At 46.5% G+C, this 22,542-nt stretch overlaps 1 protein-coding gene and 1 pseudogene across 1 annotated transcript; both read right to left on the bottom strand.

Moving 5' to 3' along the window:
- Positions 1-8,170: 8,170 nt before the first annotated feature.
- On the bottom strand, positions 8,171-12,272 carry LOC124965764 (RNA-binding protein 38-like; annotated as a pseudogene).
- A 1,287-nt stretch (positions 12,273-13,559) lies between these two features.
- Positions 13,560-22,282, bottom strand: LOC124965763 (putative serine protease 47). The gene is made up of 6 exons (XM_047526918.1): positions 22,267-22,282; positions 21,927-22,176; positions 21,003-21,176; positions 18,984-19,261; positions 16,687-16,853; positions 13,560-13,865 (listed from the first exon to the last, which is right to left on the bottom strand). Exons 1-6 carry the CDS (start codon positions 22,280-22,282, stop codon positions 13,560-13,562), a joined length of 1,191 nt encoding a protein of 396 aa, XP_047382874.1.
- Positions 22,283-22,542: the final 260 nt, after the last annotated feature.

Genomic DNA, 22,542 nt, shown 5'->3' with positions numbered 1-22,542 from the left:
ATACTCTCCAACTCCATCCATTTGCCAGGAAATGCCATAATCTTATTCTTCCTTATAGCTGAGTAATATTCCATTGTGTCTTTATCCTTTCATCAATTGAAGGGCATCTAGGTTGGTTTCATAATCTGGCCATTGTGAATTGAGCAGCTATAAACATGGATGTGGCTGGGTTACTGTAGTAAGCTGATTTTACATCCTTTGTGTATAAACCAAGGAGTGGGATAGATGGGTCAAATGGTGGTTCCATTCAAAGTTTTCTAAGGAATCTCCATACTGCTTTCCAGCGTGACTGCACCAATTTGCAACCCCAGCAGGAATGTACGAGTTTACCTTTTTCCCCCGCATCGTTGCCCACACCTATTGTTGCTTGTATTATTGATAATAGACATTCTAATTGGGGTGAGATGTAGTTTTAGTGTAAAGTTTTTTAAGTTCTTTATAAATTGTGAAGATTAGTGCTCTATCTCAAGTGCGTGTGGAAAAGATTTTCTCCCACACTGTTGGCTCCTTTTTCACTTTACTGTTTCTTTTTCTGAAAAAAAGCTTTTTAGTTTGAGTCCATTCAATTTCTTGATACCAGACTTTAAACTCTACTGTGGAGAAGTAAGTAACAAAAACTGCATGGTATTGGCAACAAAGTAGACAGTTAGATCAATGGTTACAGATTAGAAGACACACAGACAAACCCACAGAAGTACAATTACCTCATGCTCCACAAAGGTGCAAAAAGATAGCCTCTTCAACAAATTGTGCTGCCAAAACTGGAAATCCATATGCAGCAAAATGAAATTAAACCCCTATCTCTCACCCTGTACAAAAGTCAACTCAGAATGGATCAAGGATCTAGAAATTAGTCCTAAGACCCTTCACCAAATAGAAGAAAAAGTAGGCCTGAATCTTCATCATGTTGACTTACGATCAGACTGCCTTAACGTGACTCCCAGAGCACAAGAAATAAAAGCAAGAATCAATAAATGGGAGAGCTGTTCTTGAGCCTTCAGCCTCTGCACCATTAACCTGTTTTCTAGAAGAAGCCTGGAGATGGTATTTTCCTTATAGCTTCTTTCTGATTCTGTGAAAGATGTCAGATGGTTAAACTGGACGAATCCACAATCATGACCAAGGCCTTCCTGAGAAGGTGACTTGATGAAAGGACAAGGCTGTCTTCTAGGGAAGGAGTCACAGCACCCTAAGGAAACTTCAACTGATACCACAGCAAGATCCACTCCCCACATTAATGAAATGCTCTGATTTCTCAAGGTGATCACAGGACTGGCTCCTTGTGGATGCCCTTTGGTAGCTGCACCTTTTTTGAAAATTAGAGTTGCAGAATGTCCTCTGCTGCCTGTGCATGGGGCAGGATTGGTCAGTCTCCTGTTTCCTGGGATCTTGGCCAGGCTGTGCCATGCTAGCCAAGCAGCTGAGGTGTGGCCTGCTAACATCTTACTCTTTGGGCTTTGGGTCATTAACAAAAACTTTAGAAAGGCATTCACTTTATACACATTCACCCATCAAATATAAGATTTCTAAGGTTTTGCAGTCTATACAGTAAGTTTGTAGATATTTCCTTCATCACCACAATAAAATCTAGAACACTTTCATGAGCTCAAAAAGATATCACTTACCATTTAACTACCGATGCCATTTCTCCATCTGTGTTCCCACCACGTTCGAAATTCCTCATGGACAAGATTTGAGAACATTAATCATCCCCACTGCCTCATCTAGAACATTTATTAACTGAAAATGTCATTTTTCATTCAGCTATATTATATTCAAATATAATCTCTACTAGTGGGATTTGCGACCACTGCCTTGATTCATTTCAAGGGGACAACATTTCTGATACTATGGCTTTTGTACCTCCAGTGTAGCTGTCAACTGGGTTGTTCCAGGAGAATTTGTGACATGCCAACAAGTTAAGTAGCACTTGAATATTTTGGCAACATTCTGTCTGTGATCAAGCAGAAAGATCTGCTTTGATGATCATTTGGTGCAGACACAGTATCTGATTAAAATCTTCCATCTAGAATATATAACAATCTATCAAAACTGAATGCCACTCCTTGGTTTATACTCGAAGAACTTAAAATCAACCTCCTACAGTGACAAAGTCACATCAATGTTTAGAGAAGCTCAATTCACAATAGCTAAACTGTGGAACCAACCTAGATGACCTTCAACAGATGAATGGATAAAGAAAATGTGGTGTGTATATATGTGGGAAAATTACTCAACTTTAAAGAAGAATGAAATTCTGGCATTTGCTGCGAAATGGATGGAGTTAGAGAATATAATGCTAGGTGGAAAAATCCAAACTGAAAAACCAAAGGTCAAATGTTTTCTCTGATATGTGGAAGCTAATTCACAATAAGGGAATGGGATAGAGAGGAATAGGGTTACTTATATTAGGTAGAGGGGAGTGAAGGGATGGGAAGGAGTGTGGGGGAAGGAATGATAGTAGAGTGAAACAGACATTATTACCTCATGTACATGTATGACTGCATGAACGTGATCCTGCAATAATCAGAAAGATGAGAGATTACACTCTACTTATGTATTATGTATCAAAATGTGTAAGTGCATTCTTCTGTCATTTACAACTAACTAGAAATAGTAAAATAAAAAAAATTTTTAAAAACTGAAATGCAGAAACAGAAACAATAGAATGGGGGCAAAAGATATCTACCTATCTTTGCCAGAGAGGTCAGATATTTGGCAAGGAAGACATGAAAAGATGTTTGACATCACTTTCCAGGAATGAAATGCAAATTAGAAACCCCCCAGCAGGAATCACTCCATGCCAATTAGAACAGCTGAAACACACATCAGTAATGCTGCCGAGTGCTGGTGAGGGTGCCAGCACTCCCATTATCGTTCACTCCTGCTGGAACCAGAAGATGGCAAAGCCATTCTGGAAAATAGTGAGTGTCTTTAGGAAATGATAGAACTAAACACACACTTACCATAGGCCCAGCGACTGCACTCCTGGGTGTTTATCCCAGCAGAGTGGATTTCAGTCCACAGTCGTTCATGGTGGCTCTATCTGTCGTAGCCCAAACTGGAAACAACCACAACACCTGCTGGCCCACCCTAGTGGTGAACACTGAAACAAGCCATGGCACAGTCTTCCCAGGAAGGACTCAGCAGTGGACTAAGAGAAACAACCTATTGATGAAGCAGCAGCCTGGGGGGAATTTCTAGGGTCTTGTTTAAACTGAGAAGAAACCTGAATAAGCCCTGTAGCTTCACTTACTTGCCAGTAGTTACTTGCATTTTGTCAACTTTACACATCACTAACTCTGGGGGACAGGCCACTGAGCAATAGAGTGTTCATCTCCCAAAGCTTTGTAGGAGATAACACCAGTGAAATGGGGGTTTAGGATGGTAATTTCCTAGATTAATTTTCACGGCTATGATGCCTGCTCCCTTTGAAACCCCTGATCTCCCTTGGGCCTATACTGGTGTTTGATGGGTATCCTTCTAATGCCAGAGGGCTGAAAACCCTACCCGCAGACCTTACCCCCAGTGCCACCACTTTTGGAACCCGTGTCCTCTGAAGAACCATGAAGTTTGATTATGAATGACAGACCATGAACTATTTCACCTCCGATCACTTTTGTGCATGCCAAGTTCAACCCTGTTCTTCATCCCATAAATAGCAATAAACTTTGGCTCCCTTTCAAGGAAATTGTTCTCCTTTGCAAAATCCCATGTTTCAATGATTCATATACCATGTGGTGTGTAGCCTCCTTTGGGTTTTCTCATTGATGTCTAAGAGTAATGGATTGCAATGTGGGTCAGCTGCTCCCAACACAGGTCACCGTGTTGTCGGCGTGGGGCCAACGCTATGTATGAAAGAGGTGGGGTACGGTGTCTATGGGGAACTCCATCTTGGGATTGAACCAGTGCCTCCTGTGTTTGTGGTCCCCAGTGAATGCTGGGTCAGGACTGTAGTGGGGGAAGAAAGGCATGACCTGGGGAATATCAGGGATTGGCTAGAGTTGGGTCAGGCTCAGGTCAGGGCCAGGTCACACCCTCCAGTCCTGCACTCCAGATGGGCAGGGACTGTGGGGACCTGAGCCAAACCAGACACTGCCTCTGGCTATTGCTGCCATCACCGTTGTCCCTGAACCCTGAGGCTTCTAGTCCCATGTCCTTTGCACATTCTGTGGGAGGTTGAAGGGATTCCTTGGGTGCAAGAGGGCCTGGAGCCAGCAACCAGAGGACTCCAGAGAGGTATCATTTTACACTTATTTCCTTAAGACTTTTTCTTCATGTCTGGCCATAAACTTCAGACTACAGGGAGATTATTTTATTTACCACTGTCAGAAAAAAAATCAAATGGAGTAGAATTGGTTCTGGGCACTTGAAATGGAGCAGCAGGCCATTGTTAATCAGATCTCACTGGGAAACACACCTCAAACTTTATCTGGGCTGCACCCCACCATGCTCACCAAAGTGGGCCAAACTACCTGTTTCCTGAAACATTGTCAAATGCTTGATCTTCTCTACAGATCACTCCTTCCACAAAACTATCCAGAGACTTAGATTGTACCCATGCCCCTTCCTACAAAATGATGTAATTTTTCCAGCAGCAGTCTCACTTCCTGACTCACAGTGTCGCCATCTACAAAGCCCTTGCTGTTAGAGCCGTCCATGCCACCAGCATGCACCTGGGCAGGCAGCCCAGCTCAGTGCGTCAGTAGTGGGTGTCGTCAGGTCTCAGTGGTGATTTGCAATGGTCTCCCACCTGCCTGTGAAGTGCCCTGAAGCCTTATCTCTCTGTTTGATTTTCTTCCTTGAAACAGTGTTAAATTCATAGATCTGTGCCATAATCAACCAATTTGCCATTAATCTCCACTTCTACTTCTAGGTAACTATCATTCTTTTTTCTTTCTTCTGTATTTATTTATTTTGATAGGTCATACATAAGTGAAGTGTAATCTCTCATTTTTCTGATTATACAAATTGTAGGATCACATTAAGATTTTTCTCATTTTCTAGGTACTTCAGATAAATAGCATCACAGAAATTGTTGTCTTCCACATCTGGCTTCCTCCACTTAGGGTAACGTTTTTAAATTTCTAGGCTGTGGCACGTACCCATATTTTGTATGTTTTATTCCATGGCATGTTTGTACCACACTTTGATATTTGTTTACTGGTTGACAAGAATTTGGTTGGTTGCAGTTTTGCAATATTATGAACAATGGTGCTATGAATATTCTCGTGCAAGTGTAAGTGGAGACACATGTTTTTAAATTAAACTATTTTACATTATTTCTTTAGTTTTCTTTCTTTTGCGGCATGCCTTTTTATTTCTGTTGGGTAGATTCTAGAAGTGAAAATACTGGGTTATGTGGTAACTTTACATTTAATAATTTGTAAATTTCCAAACTGATTTCTAAAGGATCTCTCATGTTACATTCCTTCTAAAATGTGTATGGGTTCCACTTTTTCTACATCCTTGCCAATATTTGGCATTGTCTGTTTCATTAGCCATTCTACTCAAACTAAGTGGTATCCCATTGTAGTTTGAATTTGCATTTCCTGAATGCCTAATGATGTGGAACATATTTTCTTGTGCTTAATTACCATTCACAGTTTTTTCCTTCTTACAAATTAAAAAAATTGAATTGGAGGGTTGTATAGTTTAATTTTATTATACATAGTAGGGCATATAAATTGCACAGAAAAATGGGTTTCATTGTACAATGTTTATACACAATTCTAAGGAGCTTTGATTCAATGTACATTTTCCAATTCCTCCTTTTATGTCTGTCTCCCTCCACCTGGTTCCCTCTTCCATCCCTGATAGACCATCTTAATTTGATAACATGTCCCCCCTCCCAGATTTCTCACATGAGAGAACACACTCCATACTGTCTTTCTGAGTCTTGCTCATTTTTCTTATGTGGTGATCTTTAATTCTATCCATTTTCCTGAAAATGACATGATATCATTTTAAATGTTTTTATAGCTGAATAATACTAATGTGTGTGTGTGTGTGTGTGTGTGTGGTGTGTGTGTGTGTGTTTCTGAAACAGGATCATTTGTCCAGTTCCAAGGAAAGGACAAGGAGACACAGAATGCAGCTGAAGTGAGACTTTTACAGGGCAGGTACAACCTGCATGTTATCCCCTAGTGCACAAGGTCCCTCATCCAGGTCCTCCTTGGTTGAGTACTATGGGGGTCACAACCTTCCTGATCTTTGCCTAAGACCCCACATTCCCAGGTGCAGAAACACTTTTATTATGTTTAATATCTCTTCCCCCTTCAGTTAATGTTTCTCAGTGTAGGTATTTCCTTCTGTTAATCTGTTAAACAGGACCCTATTCCCACATCCTGTTTTTCTAGAAGGGGACTGTATGTGCATGAGTCTCAAGGTTGCCACACTCACACGTTATTGTATGAACTCTCTTGTGACAATTTTCCACTCTGCTATGTCAACTCTTGTGATAACTTTCCACTCTGCCTTCTCTTTTCCCTGTGTTTAGAATTTCTAAAATCTACCTAGTTGAGAATTTATATTTTGAAAATGAATCATCAGATTTTCTATTTCTCACATATATGAAACTCTTTTCTCAAAAACAGTATTGGGGATGGAACCCAGAGGGCTCTACTAATAAGTAACTTCCCCAGTCCTTTCTAATATTTGTATTTTGAAACACAGTTCAACTGAGTTGTTCATGCTGGCCTAAACTTGAGGTCCTCTTGCCTAGGCCTCCTGTGTCCCTGGGATTTGAGGCAGCACCACTATGCCTGGCTTACATAGCACATTTTGTTTGTGCATTCTTCTCTTGATGGGCATCTAGACTGATTTCACAACTGGGCTGTTGTGAGCAGTACATAAATAAACATGGGTATGCAAGTATCTCTCTCATGTGCTTGCTTTGATTCCTTTGGGCATAAGTGAGGAATGAGATAACTGGATCATGTGATCAGTTTATGTTTAGATTTTTGTGGTACCTCCACATTGTACTTCATAGGGATGATACTAATTCACATTCCCATCAGGGGTATGTAAGGTTTCTTATTCCACCCCATCCTCACCAGTATTTGTTGTTTTGTATTTTTTAGAGAGAGAACAAGTTTTATTTTTATAATCAGAACATTCTGATAAAAATTTTATAACGTTAGCTACCTTCACTTCCAGGCCTTCTCCACACCATGGGCACTGACCACTGGGCTCCCTGAAGTAGTGCAAAGGCACAGCCCAGCTGCCTGCCCATTGGCGTTCCCCTCCCTGCCAGGAGTCCCTCAGCCTCCAGCCCCTGGTCCCCAAGAGCTGCCACCTTGAACCACCTCAGCTGGAAGGAGTGCATCTAGGGCTGCTTGCAGCTGATGGTGAGGGACAGCGTTCGGGACCTGCACTCAGAGGCTAACAGGGGACAGGGAGGGCCAGGCTGTCACAGTCCAGCCCCACGGCAGCGGGCCACACCTACCCTGGGCAGGAGGAGCAGGGCCCAGGCAGAGGGCGGCGATGACGCGGTGAAGACACCTGAGAACCCACCCTGGGGCGGACACGCTTCACAGCCCAGCAGGGCCCTGACGACCTGCGGTGCCCACCCCGCCGAGGGCCTGGCGGGCCGGCGGCGACACCATCCTACAGAAGTACTGTCATCGTCTCCTCGGTGGAGCATCCACAAAAACAAGTCTCTCCAAGTCAAACTAGGTTCTGGGTTCCTGGTGGCAGCAGTGTCTGTTGAAAAAATGGACTGAAACTCTGAAATCGCCTCAGGAGCAATAGACGACAGCAGGGAGCAGGCGCAGAGTTGGCCGGCAGGTGCGGGCTGGCAGCTGGGGGCTCGGCGTCTGGGAGGAGGGCGTCCGCACAGCAGCCTGCGGTCCTGGCTCCTCTGCCAGTCTCCCTGAGAGGCACCTCGGTGGAACCGTGTCGGCCCGGCCCTTGGCACCTGGAGTGTGGGGGCAGGACAGGCCTGGGGGCCAAGTGCGAGGGGCCTCTGCAGACAGCCTCTCGGCCACTGGGTGCTGAAGTCCCCCTCAAGGCATGATGGCACCCAGGCCTGAAGAGACACCGCCTGGCTGAGCCAGGGGTCTCGGAGACACAGGTGCTGGTGGTGCCCAGAGCTGAGCCGGCCGATAGCCCGAGTCTGTCTGCTGTGTGGGCGACGTCACCACAGTCCCCGCACCCGGGACGGACCTCACTACATCCTGTCCAGCTGCAGCTGCGGCGCCTGGTACTGCACAAAAGCGGCACCCGCGGGCGCCCTTGCGACAGGGCCTGCGCCATGGAGGCTGGGTATCCATAGCCCACGAACCTGGTGGCCGAGGCCCGCGAGGCGACGTCTGGGTCCTGGTCATAGGTGGCTGGTGGGTACTGGGGTGTAGGCAGGGCTGACAGGCATGTACTCCATGTAGGGCGAGGACAGCTATGGCACTGGGGTGACCGGGATCACTACGCTGGGCTGCACAACCGCTTGCAGGTGGATGTAGTGGGGGTCAGCCCGTAAGTCCGCGGGACCAGTGTGGGGTGCAGCTGCTGCATGCCAACAGCAAAGCCCATCTGCAGGCCCCAGGGCTTGGCACCCAGATACGACAGGTTCACATTGGCCTTCCGCCCATCAATGATCGGGTTGGGGTCTTTACAAGCCCTCTCAGCCTGCCAGTCTGGCAGTCGGTGATGACCATGGCCTCCTCTATGTCCCCGAAGCCCTCAAGTTACTTCCTGAGCGAGTTGTCGGTGGTGTTGTTTTGTATATCTTTTAAGACTTGTTCTGGAAAAATTAAGCTATTTCTTAGCAAGCAGCGTGGGTGCAGTCTCAGTCTCTGGATAGTTTGGTGGAAGGAAGATCAGCAGAGTTTGGCAATGTTTCAGGACACTGACAGTGTGACCCACTTTGGTCAGCAGGCCAATAAAGGTTTCAACTGTGTATGCATTTGAGCTGTGATTACAGTGATCCCCTGTTCCACTTAAGTGCCCAGAAACAATTCTGCTCCATTTGATGTTTTTTTCTCTTTCTTTCTTTTTGGACAGTGGTTTACAAGTTCCCTTTAGTCTGAAGTTTAAAATCCAGAAATGAAGAAAAAGACATGAGAAAATAAATGTAGATTGACAAGTACAAATTCAGTATATCACAAGGTAATAGAATGTAGATGTAAGGAAGCATGCCTTTGGAATGTAGGACTTCCCCTAGTCCCACCGCTTGATGGAGAAATGACCAATGAACAGAAGATTGGGGTTTTTTAATCAATGTCCTGAAATATTTGTGCTTCGATGATTGAAAATTCTACTTTTAAGTTTTCATTTTGCAAATAATAAAACATTTTACCCTGTGTACTGTGAGCCTTTTATTTGTTTTTCCATGAATTATGTTTTCTATGTCTTGTGGGACCTGCCCCCGTGGTGGGGATTGAACCCAGAGACTAGTGACCCTGCCACCAAGCAACACCCCCATGTGGACTACTATTTAATATGCTTTCCCATATTCTGTGTGTAGACTCCTTTTCTTTTTCTCATTGATTTATAAGAGCCCTTGGTAGCATTGTGGGCCAGCCATTCTCAGCAGAGGTCAGGGTGGGCTCAGGGTTGGAACACCATGGGTTTGGGAGGAGTTGGGGTACTATGTCACCTTGTGTGCTTGATCTGTCTTGGGATGAAGTCAGGGCTTCCAGTCCATCTGGTCCCAGGTGAGGGCAGGTTTAGGGTGGTGGTAGGGGTGGGGTTGGGGGTGGGGATGAGTTCTGGGAGATTGGTGCCTGATTCAGTGAGCCAGGTCAAGAGCCACCTGCTCATGGACAAGTCCAGGTCAGGATGGGCTTATCCCTGTTCTCCCAGATAGGCACCAGTGGGGTTCAAACCACAGGTGAGCCAGGCCTATGGCTCTGCTGCTGCTGCTGCTGCTGCTGCAGTTGCTATTGTCTCTGAACCATAAGGTTACCCCCAACCACCAGACCCATGCCACAAGTCCCTCAGAGAATACAGGAAAGGCAGATGGGTTCCTCAAATCCAGATGATAACTTCCCCCCTTCAAAAGACTTTGTTTGGTTTCAGGGATCTCCTCTGTGCATCCCTTCATGATCTGTGTCCCTCAGAAATCTCTCTTACCAATCAAATGAGGGTTCTTGGCCAGATACAGAGAGGGATCACAAATAGGCAAAGCACATCTCCCTTGGTATTACCAGCCCTGAACCTTGAGAACTGGTTGCTCTCAGATCTAAGTGTTAAGTGTCCCTGAGATTGAACATCAATGAGCCTGAGCTCCTAATGATAGCAGCTCCACTCTTCCCTTCCTGGGAGCAATAGCCCATAACTTCTGACAGTTTCCTGGAACTTATCTGCAGCCAGATCTAGCAGCTCCTGGGAGATCTCCATTTCACTATGTCACTCTGTGCTTTCGTTAGGACTCATGCTGCACCAGAAGGAGAAGCAGTATGGGACGGTTTGCATGAGGAGATGGGGAAGGAATCTTATTTGAATTCAAAAGGTGGTTCAAGCATGCACAGTGTCCTTCCAGATACACACATAATTTTTACTTCAGCATGGGTATGGGAGGGGCTTCTGGCAGACCAGACTGGGGACCACATAGGGTCTCAAAGTGGTGGAGTCATCTAGAGGGACTGCAGGATGGAGTCATCTGGGATGGACCTACTGTGGAATCAAAAGTCTTCAAGTGATCATGAGGCATCTGGGGCAGGAATTACCATAAAAGACAGGAGTATGTCATAAGAACATTGGGCCCTTTTGTCTCAATTGGTTGGAGAGTTGTTTTTGAATCTTCAACACTCTGTACCATTAACCATAGCCTAAAGATGGCATTTTTCTTACAGCTTCTTTCTGATTCTGTGAAAGATGCTATACAGGGAGGTTGGACCAATCCCCAGCATGGCCAAGACCTTCTTGAGCAGGTGGCCTGATGAGAGAATAAGGCCTTGCTTCTAGGGGAAGAGTCACAGCACCCTGGGGAAGGGTCAACTGACACTACCAGCAACAACCCACCCTGACTGGTGCATGTACAGTATAGCAGAGTGTTCCTGATTCTTCTCTCCTATAACATTGTGGTCATTCTTTCATTTATTCATAAGATTCATTGAATACATTGCTGCAATATCATTTTGAATGAGTTGCTCTTTGTTAATTAAATTAACATTCAAAACTGAAAGTGTTGATTTTCCCTTCACTTATTCCTGCTCTCTCTTTTTGTTGATCCAAGTTTCTGATCTATCTCATTTTCTGGCTCACTGAAGAACTTCTTTTAACATTTCTTCCAAGGCAGGTCTGCTGGTAATAAGTTCTCTCAAATTATATTTGACTGGAAAGTCTTCTTCTCTCTCTCTCTCTCTCTCTCTCTCTCTCTCTCTCTCTTGCAGGAGCATTTCACTGGTCTAGAATTTGGGGCAAAGAGGAATATTTTCCCTCTCAATGCTAAATATTTCATTGCACCCCTTTCTTGCCTGCATAGTCTCTGAACAAGAGCCTGATGTAATTAGGATGTTTGCTTCTCAGTGGATAAGGCATTCTTCCCCCCTATAGCTTTTTACAACACTTTCTATGTGACTTTATTTTCTGCAGTATGAATATGATAAGCATAGGTATAATGTTCTGGCATTTATCCTGCTCAATGATACCTACGGTTTGGTGGCTGTTGTGAGTTTTAGAGAATCCTCAGTCAGTATCATTTCAAATACTTCTTTCTTCTCTTCTGGTGTTCCCATTATACATGAGTTACAACTTTGGTACTTATCTCACATTTTGGGTATTTTGTTTTGTCATTATCATTCTTTTCTCTTTGCATCTGGGTATGGGAAGTTTCTACCACAAACTACAAGTTCACTGATTCTTTTCTTGGTTGTGTCCAGTTGTATTAATGTTCTCCAGAGGAGCAGAACCAACAGGAGGTATGATTAGAAAAAGGGGATTTATTAGATTGGCTCAAAGTACCAAGATGGATAGTCCCAAATGGCGATCTGCAGGCCAGGATGGATGATGCCCAGGCCCCCAGCACCAACCAGCTGAATCTTCCATAGTACCAACAGTCCAGTGAAGGAGCTAGTGCTCAGTACTGAACCACAAAGCTTCCCTGACCCTGTGAAGAAGATGCATGGACCACATGCTGTGTCAATCACTCACATGCAGACCAGGCTTCTGAGTAGTCCTGCTGGGTGAGACCAGTACTTGTCATGTTGCCAGGTGGAAAGCTCTTGTCTTCTACCTTGCAGAGACTGTGGAGTTCCAAGACCCATCACTGGTGGTGGTGGGACAATCAGCCACAACTGTACCTCAGTAGAGGTGCTCTGGCTGAAGGCCATGACTGTCAGTAAAGCCCCTATAGGAATAGACACTGAGAAGACCTTTGTTGAATCTTCAGAAGATAATTTTGGGACAGGAGTTCCTGCATGAGGAGCAGAAGGTCAAAGATGGGGAAGTCCTGTTGCTAATGTTCATGGGAGTTCATTTGTATTCCTGTCAGTAAGGGTCCAGGAAATTTGGGAAATATCAGGTTAGAAAACGATTACCTCTAAAATTCATAAATGGTGTCCATATACGTGGATGTATGCTAAATAAAAACTCTCCCTTTCAACAGTGATCTGAATGCTGGGGTGGGCATTTTGAGGCCTCTGAGTGCCTGCTAGCTGCATCAAAACCTAGTGTCAGGCATATTTTTGGGGAGGACAGCCTTTGACACTACTTTGGAACTTATTGCTGGACCCCCAGTGCTGGGTCAACTAAATCAACAAAGTGACATCAGGATCCAACCACAAGAGGTGTGTGGACACAGGGCAGGTGTACCCTGGACCTCAGACAGCAGGTACCAAGTTCATGGAATTGTGGAAGTGGGCAGTGGGTCAATGCCTGCATACGTGGTCAGAATGCATCTTGTGGGTGCAGGTGAAAAGCGTGCCAGATGTCAAAGCAGGAGTAGAACTCTGGAAATCGCTGACTTAGGCCTCAGCTTTCAACCTGGCATCGGGCCTCCTCCATGCTTCTTGGTCACATTCCAGTCCCACCCCAAATCTGAGAGATCTCTGGCTATAGGCCAGGGCCAATCATCATCCCTCAGATCCACCCAGTACTGGTTATTCCTCCTCCAAACTCCAGGAATGCTGCACATCTACTGAGGGGAGACACCACCTCTCCTACATCTGAACACCAGGTGTAAAGCCTGGCCTCCTCAGAACAACCAGTTGCTCCCTAGGGTTGGAGCAGTCATTCAGTGTAGACAGACCAGGGTCGCTGCTTAGAAGGCATCCTAGCTCCCCAGCTTCCTTGCAGTCCACCCCTAATCCACCCCAAGGGCCCCTTGGTTGAAGATCTCTGCAAAGTACCTTTCTTCCTTCTGGAAGTCAGATGGTTGAACCAAGGGAAAGGAGAGCACTAAGGGACAGAAGGAGCCCAAAGAGGGCAGCACAGCTGGAGGAACAGGAGGATGAATTTTTTATTTGAATTGGTTTACTAAACTTGGTTTTGGGAGTGGCAGATGATGGACAGAGAAGCTGAGGAAAAGAAGCCATTTAGATGAACAGTGGGCTGGAGTGAGAGAAGCTGTGGCAAGAGGACTGGGACCTTGTCAGAGAAAATATCCACTGCCCTGAGAGTCATCCACGGGCCTGCCACTGTACCTTGAGGATAAGTGGCAGGAGGAGCCAGGTCTGTGGGCTCACGAGTGTCCTGTAGGGCTGGAGTGAGCCAGAAGCCCTCAGAGGCTTTCGTGGAATGTCTGTGGGAGGAGGGTCTGGTGGAGGACTCAGCCTCCTGACTTCATTGATCCAGTCAATGAAGTAGGCAACCCTGGTGAAGACGCTGGGGTAGACAGGATGCCAGCAGTCCAGGCCCCAGCTGGCCAGCCCTACTAGGACCCAGGCATTGGGGCCATAGCAGACAAGAGGACTCCCAGAATCACCCTGAGGAAAGAGAGAGAGGAGTTAGTGTGGGAGCTGAGTGGGATCAGAGACACCAGGTCACAATGGCTGAAAATGTTGGACACCCTAGGCTGCCACTGCCTGAGTCAGGGCCCCACTGAAGGCCTACCAGATCAATTCCCCAGTGAGGGACACCAGAATGGAACAGCAAGTGGAGATCGTGTTTCCAAATCCATCAGGACATGGCTCCACCATCTGCTCCCCATGCCTGGGCTCCTGGTGACCCAGGGCAACGTACAGGTAAGGCCTGGAGGTGACAGCTCTATGGGCAGAGGGGCCTGTGAGCAGGCTGGGTCAGCTGACACCTCTGTGTAGACCCTCACTCTGTAAACCCTGAGCAGAAGGAGCACCCACACTGCTTTTTTGTTCACTGAGTACCCAACTTCTTAGAATTTCGTAGGAACAGAATCATACAAGTTGTATTCCTTTCTTTTGTCTGGTGTTTTTCGCTAAAGTTTCTTTTCTTCTACTTGTTTCTCTTTCTTTCTTTCTTTCTCTCTTTCTTTCTCTCTTTCTTTCTTTCTTTCTTTTTTTTTTTTTAACAGTCCTGAAGATGAAAAACAAGAGCCTCATACATGGCAGGCCAACATGCTATTACAGTCATTTAGCCCCAGGACAGTTATTTAGCAATTCACCTGGGCAGTCATGTGCACCCACAGTTTATTCCTGATTATTGATGAGCAGTGTTCTAGTGTAGGTGAAGCCAGAATTGGGGACAGGCAGTTAGTGTAGAAATAGGAGATCGGGTCAGATCGAGGAAATGGAGGCCATGAAAGCCATCTGCCTCTGGAAGTTGGAGACTGCTGTGGGAGAATGGAATGTCAAGGATCTGCAGAACCCATTGATAACCAAATTTACCTGCCCTTGTCAGAGACTACAGGCAGGAAAATGCTGATTAATGCCCCCTGGGCCCTTACCTGTCTGAATCACTTTGGCCCTCCCCCTGCCCCATCTGCTTTTCACTTTTTACATCTCACCTGCAAAACCAGGCCTAATCCCATAGGCAGGAAGAAAAGAGATAAGGGGGAGAGAATGGGAGAATAAAAACCATAAAAAGAACAAGATTTGCTCATCCCATGGATTCCGCCTTTGGGTCCCCTTCTTCTACCCGGGAGAAGTCTGCTTTTATTTTTCTTTAATAAAGCTGCATTTCCACTCTACATTTGCCTCGGCATGCTTCTCCGGTGTTATACTTCAACACCTGAGGAAGCAGGACTTGTCACCGGTAAAGAGTGGTATCACAGGGATATTACACAGTTTATTTGTTTGTTAACCTGCTACTGATCTTTTGACTTTTTATTAGTTTTGAACTATTACCCAAGAAACCTGCAGCGAATTGTCTTATAGTCATGTAGATGTCTTTCTTGGACCAGGTGCTTTTATTTCTCCTGGATAAATACCTAAAATTACTATGTCTGGGTTGTACACAAGTGCGTGTAGCTTTTTACAAAAATGTTTTCAAAATGTTTGTGCCAGTTTCCATTGGGTATGAGAGTTTCAGTTGCTTCATGTCCTTGTCAACACTTGATGTAGTCAGTCATTTTAATTCAGCCATCCTAGTAAATGTGCAGAGGTATCTCATTGGTGTTTGAGTTTGTATTTCTCCAGTGCCTAAGAGACTTTTTTCATTTGCTTGTTTGACATCTGCATGAAATTTCTGATAAGGGCTTATTTCAATCTTTTGCACATTTTTCAAATCTTTCCAATTTGAAATAATATAGATTTAGGCTAGAATTGTGGGATACTACAGAGGATCTACATACCCCACACCTAGTTTCTTCTAATGCTAACATCTTACATATTCATGGTACAATTACTTAAACCATGGAATTAGAGATGAATCATTAAATAAATATTCAGTTTTCACTAAGTACAAATATCCCTACTCTATTCCAGGATCTAATCCAGTATTATGCTTATCTTTAATTATCAAGTTTTATGAACATTCTTCAATCTCAATCTTTCCTTCTTTTTATGACCTTCACATTTTTGTATACTACCAACCAGATACTAATAGTAACATCATTTTTGGTACCAGAGATTGAATCCATGGGCACTTTATCACTGTACCACATCCTCATCCCTTTTTATTTTTTATGTGGAAACAGGGTATCCCTATGTTGCAAAATGTTTCACTACATTATGAAGGCTTGCCGTGAACTTGCAGTCAACCCCTGAGCCACTGGGTTTACAGGTGTGCACCAACACACCAGGCGTGACCAGATATTTTATAGGATGCCCCTTGATGTTGTCTTACCCTCTATTTTTTGATGATCAGACTGCTGCTATGAACTTACAGTAAAAAAAAAAAAAAAAAAAAAAAAAACCTGGGTACAGATGTAATAATGCTAAGATACAGAAGAAGGCAAACTGTAAATCCCATTTGCAGAAAATTCAGAATCAGTTCTAAAGAATCTGCTGGTTAGGGATGAGAAGGGGGCTGGATGGGAAGTTGTGGGTGGCTGGTAAGAGGTTGCATCAATATCAGAAAAGTCATCATGCTGTATACTTATGAATAACTCATCCTGTGTATATGCTACATGTCAATCAAAGTTTAAAACAGGCAACAAAAATGGATGCTGTTTAGGGTCTTTACAGCGGACAGCTTTGTGCTGGGATGGGATGAAGAAGTGCTGGTCTGGAGGAAGACTGATGAGCAAAGGAGCCCAGGAGAAATACTGGAGGAAAGGAATCAGGAAGTCTGGGGATCTCCACAAAGATAATTGAGGCCAAGAGAGCCCCTTCAGGGGAAACAGAGGCCAACAGAACAGGCAAGGGTGCAGCAGAACCCAGCCTTACTCACTTGGCAGATAGCCTTTCCTGCTGAGAATTCCCCTGCACACAGCATCTCTTCCTGCACAGAGTAGTTCTTGCCTTTTCCAGATGTTTGCCCATAGATGGTATTGCAGAATGTGCTCTCCACAAGGCTCACCTTAGCTTCCTGGAGAGTGTAGGGTGGTAGCAGTGGTGCTGTGAAAATAAGGGGAAGGTAAGAGACATGCACTATGCCTTAGCAAAGAAACCCAGACTACTCAGAACCCCCAATCTGCCTGACACTCACCAATACTACCAGGCATGGGGTTCAAACCTTGGTTCAGTCTTCCACCTACCCTTGATGAACTCCTCTCCTTTTTCTCAAAGCTGTGCATATACTTAGTCTAGTCCCTCCACAACAATAGAACACACCTCCCCTATTGCACAAAGTGACAAATCCCACTCCCTGGGGTTCAGCAACCATTCACTCACTCACCTATCCTTTCATGAACCACAGAGTCCACTCTCCTCCCATTCATCACTAACCTTTTTGCCTTCTCTCTATCCACCCACCTGCCCACCCATGTGTCCACTCATTCACCCACTTTGCCATCCATCTACCTATCTCCCCACAGTCATTCTTCCATCCACTCTCATCAATCTCTCCATTCCTTCTTCCTCCTCATTCATTAACACATTCAATCACCCATCCACCCCCTCACCCATCCATCCATCCATCCACCTATCTTCTCATCCAATTGCACACTCATCCTCCCACCTGTCAGCCCATTCATTCACTCATCCAATCACTTATCTATTCACTTGCCCTTGTCTTAGGTGTATTTTAGATACTGATGGTATAGAGTGACATTTTGATTTGGGAGAGGCAGAGCAATTAAATGGAGAAATTGTTAAGTGGTATGAGCTAAATATAACAGGGAGATGATAGTAGAAGTTGCCTATTTCAGCTGACATGATTGAGGAAAACTAGGAGTACTGAGCTCAGCTGAGCTGTAAATGTCAAGAAAAATGCAGTCATGCAGAGAGCAGAGGGAAAAGCAAGCTAGGCAGGGAAGTAGCAAAGCAAATGGTCCAGAGATGGAGATGGCCTTGCTCAGGATGAGTATGTTTGTGCTGCTAGGTATCAGGTATGTGTGGGATGCAGTAGGAGATGAGGCAGAGAAGGGGCAGGGCACCAATATTGTGTACAGCCTTATAGCCAAGGTGGGGAGTTTACATTTTATTCTGAGTGCCCACAAAAGGGCCATGTTGGAACTTGAATGGAAGTACACACAGCATGGAAAATGGGAGACAAATTTGGGGGCAACTGGCAAGAAACAGTGCTTTACTGGGCCAGGGTGGAAGAGAGTAGTGGAGTACCTCCCAGGTGCCAGAGCCTGGGACACAATTTGGGACATTAAAACAAGACTTAGTTCCTGCCTTCAAGGAAGAACCAACACATATGTTTGTGTACTCTCATATGTATGCTGGGTGCTGGTGATCACATGACTAGGGTGTGTTCCTAGCACTGAGTGGGCAGGCTATGGGGCTGACTTCATTATACAACCACATGTGACTTTCTCACCACTTTTCCCAAGCACCTTCCCAAGGTTCCTCAAAGGCCTGTGTGTTTAAGGCTTGGCCCCAACCTGTGACACTACTGAGAGGTGCTGGGACCTTTAAGGAATGGGCACACTGGAGAAAGCTAGGTCCCTGGAGTTGTGCCCTTAAAGTGTGAGTCAGGAACTCGAATGGTTCCCCCTCTTGCTCTCTGCTTCCTGAGTAGCACTGCTCCATGATGTGTTCCTACCAGAATGTGCTGCCTTGCACAGGCCCAAAGCAATGTGGCTAAGTGACCATGGGATGTAATGTCAGAAACCATGAATCACAATAAGCTTTTCCTCTTTTTCAGGTGATTATCTCAGGCATTTTTTTTTTTACAGTAATGGAAAGCTGACTGACAACCTAAATGGGACAGCCCCCAGGAACAGCTTTTAAGTTCACTCAAGTCATCTGATTAAACACTAGAAACAAAAACCACAAAAAGTCAAACAACCCAGATTCTTGATTCCAATTGTCAAGGATCCCCAGATTTTCAGGGACTGGGCCATGGGGGATTCGGCAGCATGGAATCACACACTTTCAGAACTAAAAGGAACATGGCACTGGTGGCACTGCTCAGTCCTCATCTGAGAGAGCATGGAACTGAGGCACAGTGGGGCCAAAGTACAGTGGCTTCAGAAACCAGCTTGGGGCTCTTCCCTCACTAGGCCACTCCTCCCATGTTGCCCTGCACACCTCCTCTTTTACTTCATTTCCCTTCCTGCCTCTCCCTTGCCCCCTCACTCTTCTCAGAGAGCCTTCCCCAGCCAGTTATCCAACAGGACGTGTGAGTGGGCATCTGCATGTCTGTAGGAGGGAGGCAGGCAGGAACGACATAGGGTGTGATGTTCACAGGCAGGAGCAGCTTCAACATGGCTATGTCACTCCCAAAGGCATAGAACTTCTCAAAGTCTGGATGGGTGATAATCTTGTTCACAGGCATCTTCTGGGTGTACTGGGTTTGCTGGTACAGCTGGGTGTTCCCCAATTGGACCTGGTAGTCCTGTGGTGCCTGGGATGTGCTGGAGGAGGAAGGGCCCATTATCAGCATCATCTCTGACTCTGGGGCCAGCACTCTCCCTGCATCCTCATCCCACTGGTCTGGTACCCTCCTCCAGCCCTGATTCCAGACAGCTTTGCTCCTCCCTGCCTCCAGGCTGATGAATGTTTGACTCACAACCTCAGGATGTAGGGCTTCCCACCACCTCCTAGAACTGGAGGAGCTGAGAATCCAAGTGTAGGAAGGGTACTATTGGGCACCTCAGATCAAACACTTTTCCTTTATCTACATAGGAGGAGCTGTGACTCAATACCAGTGTTATGGTCTGGATCTTAAATGTGTCCCAAAGGTCCATGTGCCAAAGACTTGGGTGCTGGCTTGTGGCACCAGCAGGAAATGGCAGAAGCTGTAAGCAACAGAGCCTAGAGGAAATCAGTTCACTGGGGGTGTGCTCTTGATGCATGATTGGGACCATATCCCCCCCATGTGCTTCCTCGATGCCATGCAATGGAAAGAACTCCCCCACATCACGTGCTCCTGCCATAGTGTACTGTCCTCCCACTCACCTGAAGCCATGTGGTCAAGTGACAATGTAGAGAAGTACTAATCTGTGACACCATGACCCAAAGTAAACTTTCCTCTTTTTACTTGATTCTCAGGTATTTTGTCTCAGTGACATAAAGCTAACTCATATACCAAGTGTCTCTTCCAGTGTCTCCTTCTGACCCATCCCATGACCTCACTACCTCTGTAGCCCCGTCATAAAGCTTTTCTGCTTGGAAATAAGTGCTCACAAAGAATTTCTTAAATGCATGAAGGAGCACACAGAATGTAAGCTCTCCTTGTTCCTGAAAGGGAATGAGAATCTTCATGGGTTTGTTCATACAGCTCTCTGACCTGGAGGGTCCCCATCCACACCAGGCCCATCCTCCTTTAGAGAAGTCCCTGCAGCTCCATGAACCTGACCCCTATTTTATAGCACCTCTCTGGACCCCTTCCCTCATCTGCCCTCCTTGCCCACTTTGAGCTTTCTTCCTGAAAGGATGGAGACACCTTGTCATGGGATCTCGCCACCCCTCATGTCAGGGAGGGTTTCAGTGGAATAAGCACAGAATAGATGCCAAGAGGACCCAGCTGGGGTCTCAAGGTTAGTAAGTGCTCAAGCTGCAACTTCCTGACCTGGACTGTGAATTCCATGTTCCCTCTGGGTTCCTACACATGTGTTCTGAAGTTAGGCACAGAGGCCCAGGTGGGCCAGATGAGTTAGACTTCTGGCTGTCCATGTCATTCTCTAAGGTCAGGGAGTCCTTCACTCCCCAGCGACACAGCCTGACACATGGGATGGTGGCAGCCAAGGCTCCTCACAGGAATGGAGCTTAACAAAGATAATGAAAGATCTAATTTCATTGCTGGTCATTTCTGATCTCTGCCTACAATCTTACTCTCAGGAGTGTGGGGTAAAGTGCCAATGTTCTCAGGACACGTTTGTGTCAAGACATAGGGAAGAGGGGTCTCCCAGCTGGGGCTGAGGATGAAGGATGATATGGACCCAGGCAAAGAAAGCGCGGGGTGGCCAGTGGGGAGGACAGTCCACATGGAGCAGACAGTGGATCAAGGAAGGAGCAGTGTGCATTTGGTGGCAGCAAACTGACCACAGCAAATCCCAAGGAGGGCCATCCTCTCTGCTCCCATTTTCTCCTCTCATCCTTGCATCTTCCTTCCCTGCCAACCCCCCTGTGAGGGTCCCAGGAAGCATAACTCACTTGAGAAAGCAGTGGGCAGTGGAAAGTAGCCAGTAGGAGTCAATGAGGACAGCTCCGCAGAGGTGCCAGCCATGGTAGAGTAGGCTGGCCTGCCATGGCCACTGGCCAGCCACTGCATCATGGCCACCGTACACCTTCCCTATCACCTTGGGCTTCCCGCACACTGTGGAGACAACCCCCAACCACACACTTGTTATAGACACCTGTGGTTCCCCAGAATACCTCCCCAAAGAGGCCCCTCCTTCACTTCACAGATGGGAAGACCAAGGTCAAGGGATAAGAGACCTGGCCTCAATGACCGAGGGCTGTCCTGGCCTCTGCCTTCAGTGACCACAGCCTGCACCCAGAAGGCTTAGAATAGCTAAGCACATGCTGTGGGAATATTGGTCTAGTGCTCTGGACGGCATGGGGCAAGGTGAAAGGGGTGACCAGAGCAGCCTGCCAGGGCCCCAGGGACTGGGAAGGATGCCCTGTGACCTCATTCCCTCCACTAACACACCTCTGTGCCTACTTTTCAGATGAAAGGACTGAAGTCCTCTGAGGTTACTACTCTTACTTGTTCAGGATCATGATTTCTAGGTGGCCGTCCCCACTTCATGCTCTCCACCCATGTCACAGAGAGAAATCACAAGCAGGTTCCATTTCTAAAGGGGTGGGGCTAGTGAAGACAACATTGTTTAGAAGATTTCCATCTTGGGGGTGTGGGGTCTGTGGTCCTCACATTTGAGGAGTGTTGTCTTGGTCCCTGGCTATGCTCCCCAGATATCAGTAAAGGGACCAGCATCTCTGAGCCTGCCTGCCTCTGCCTCTGGGTCCCCTACAACCCAAATCCTGGGTCACACCTGGGCCACCTGTGCTGTTCCACAGCCCCATACCTGATCCCTGGCAGGGATTCCCACCCATAAAATCCCCACCAGAGTGGGCCCCTGTCCTAATTTGGTTGATGTCATCTCTGGGGTCGTCTGCTTCAGGGCAGAGGCAAAGAGAAGATACTGGTAGCTTCTGGCATGGAAGCCTGCCAGAGCCTGCTCCCAACCCCACCTGCCTTTCCCACCAGCCCCTACTTCAAACCGACCTTGGGCCCCGCCCACATAGCCCTGGAGCCTTCTTTCCATGGGCTCCAGTTCCTCCTGTACCCCTGTGATCCCATGTACCTTCTGTGGATTGAGAGGGTCTAGGGGCACAGGCAGACTTAAGATTCTGCGACAATAGCATCAACAACAGCTGCCGCAGAGCCATGTGCCTAGCCCACCTCGGTCCGCACCTGCCCTGGATACCATCCGGGAGCACTGGACTGGAGAGATGACCCCGCCCTGACCTGTTCCTACCCATGCGCAGATGGTTCCTAACCTGACCGCGAGACAGGCACGAACACTCCAGCTACTGTCCCATCCACAACCCGCCGCCGACCTAACTGCCCTCACCTGTGGTCAGCATAGCAAATCCCAAGGAGGGCCATCCCCTCTGCTCCCATTTTCTGAACTGGAGGCCCTGACTTCATCCCAAGACAGACTCCCTTCGCACACACTGACCCAGAACC

The sequence above is a fragment of the Sciurus carolinensis genome, chromosome 15 (genome assembly GCF_902686445.1).
Source record: "Sciurus carolinensis chromosome 15, mSciCar1.2, whole genome shotgun sequence".
NCBI classification, from domain to species: domain Eukaryota; kingdom Metazoa; phylum Chordata; class Mammalia; order Rodentia; family Sciuridae; genus Sciurus; species Sciurus carolinensis.
This window is presented reverse-complemented; position numbering and strand designations above follow the sequence as displayed.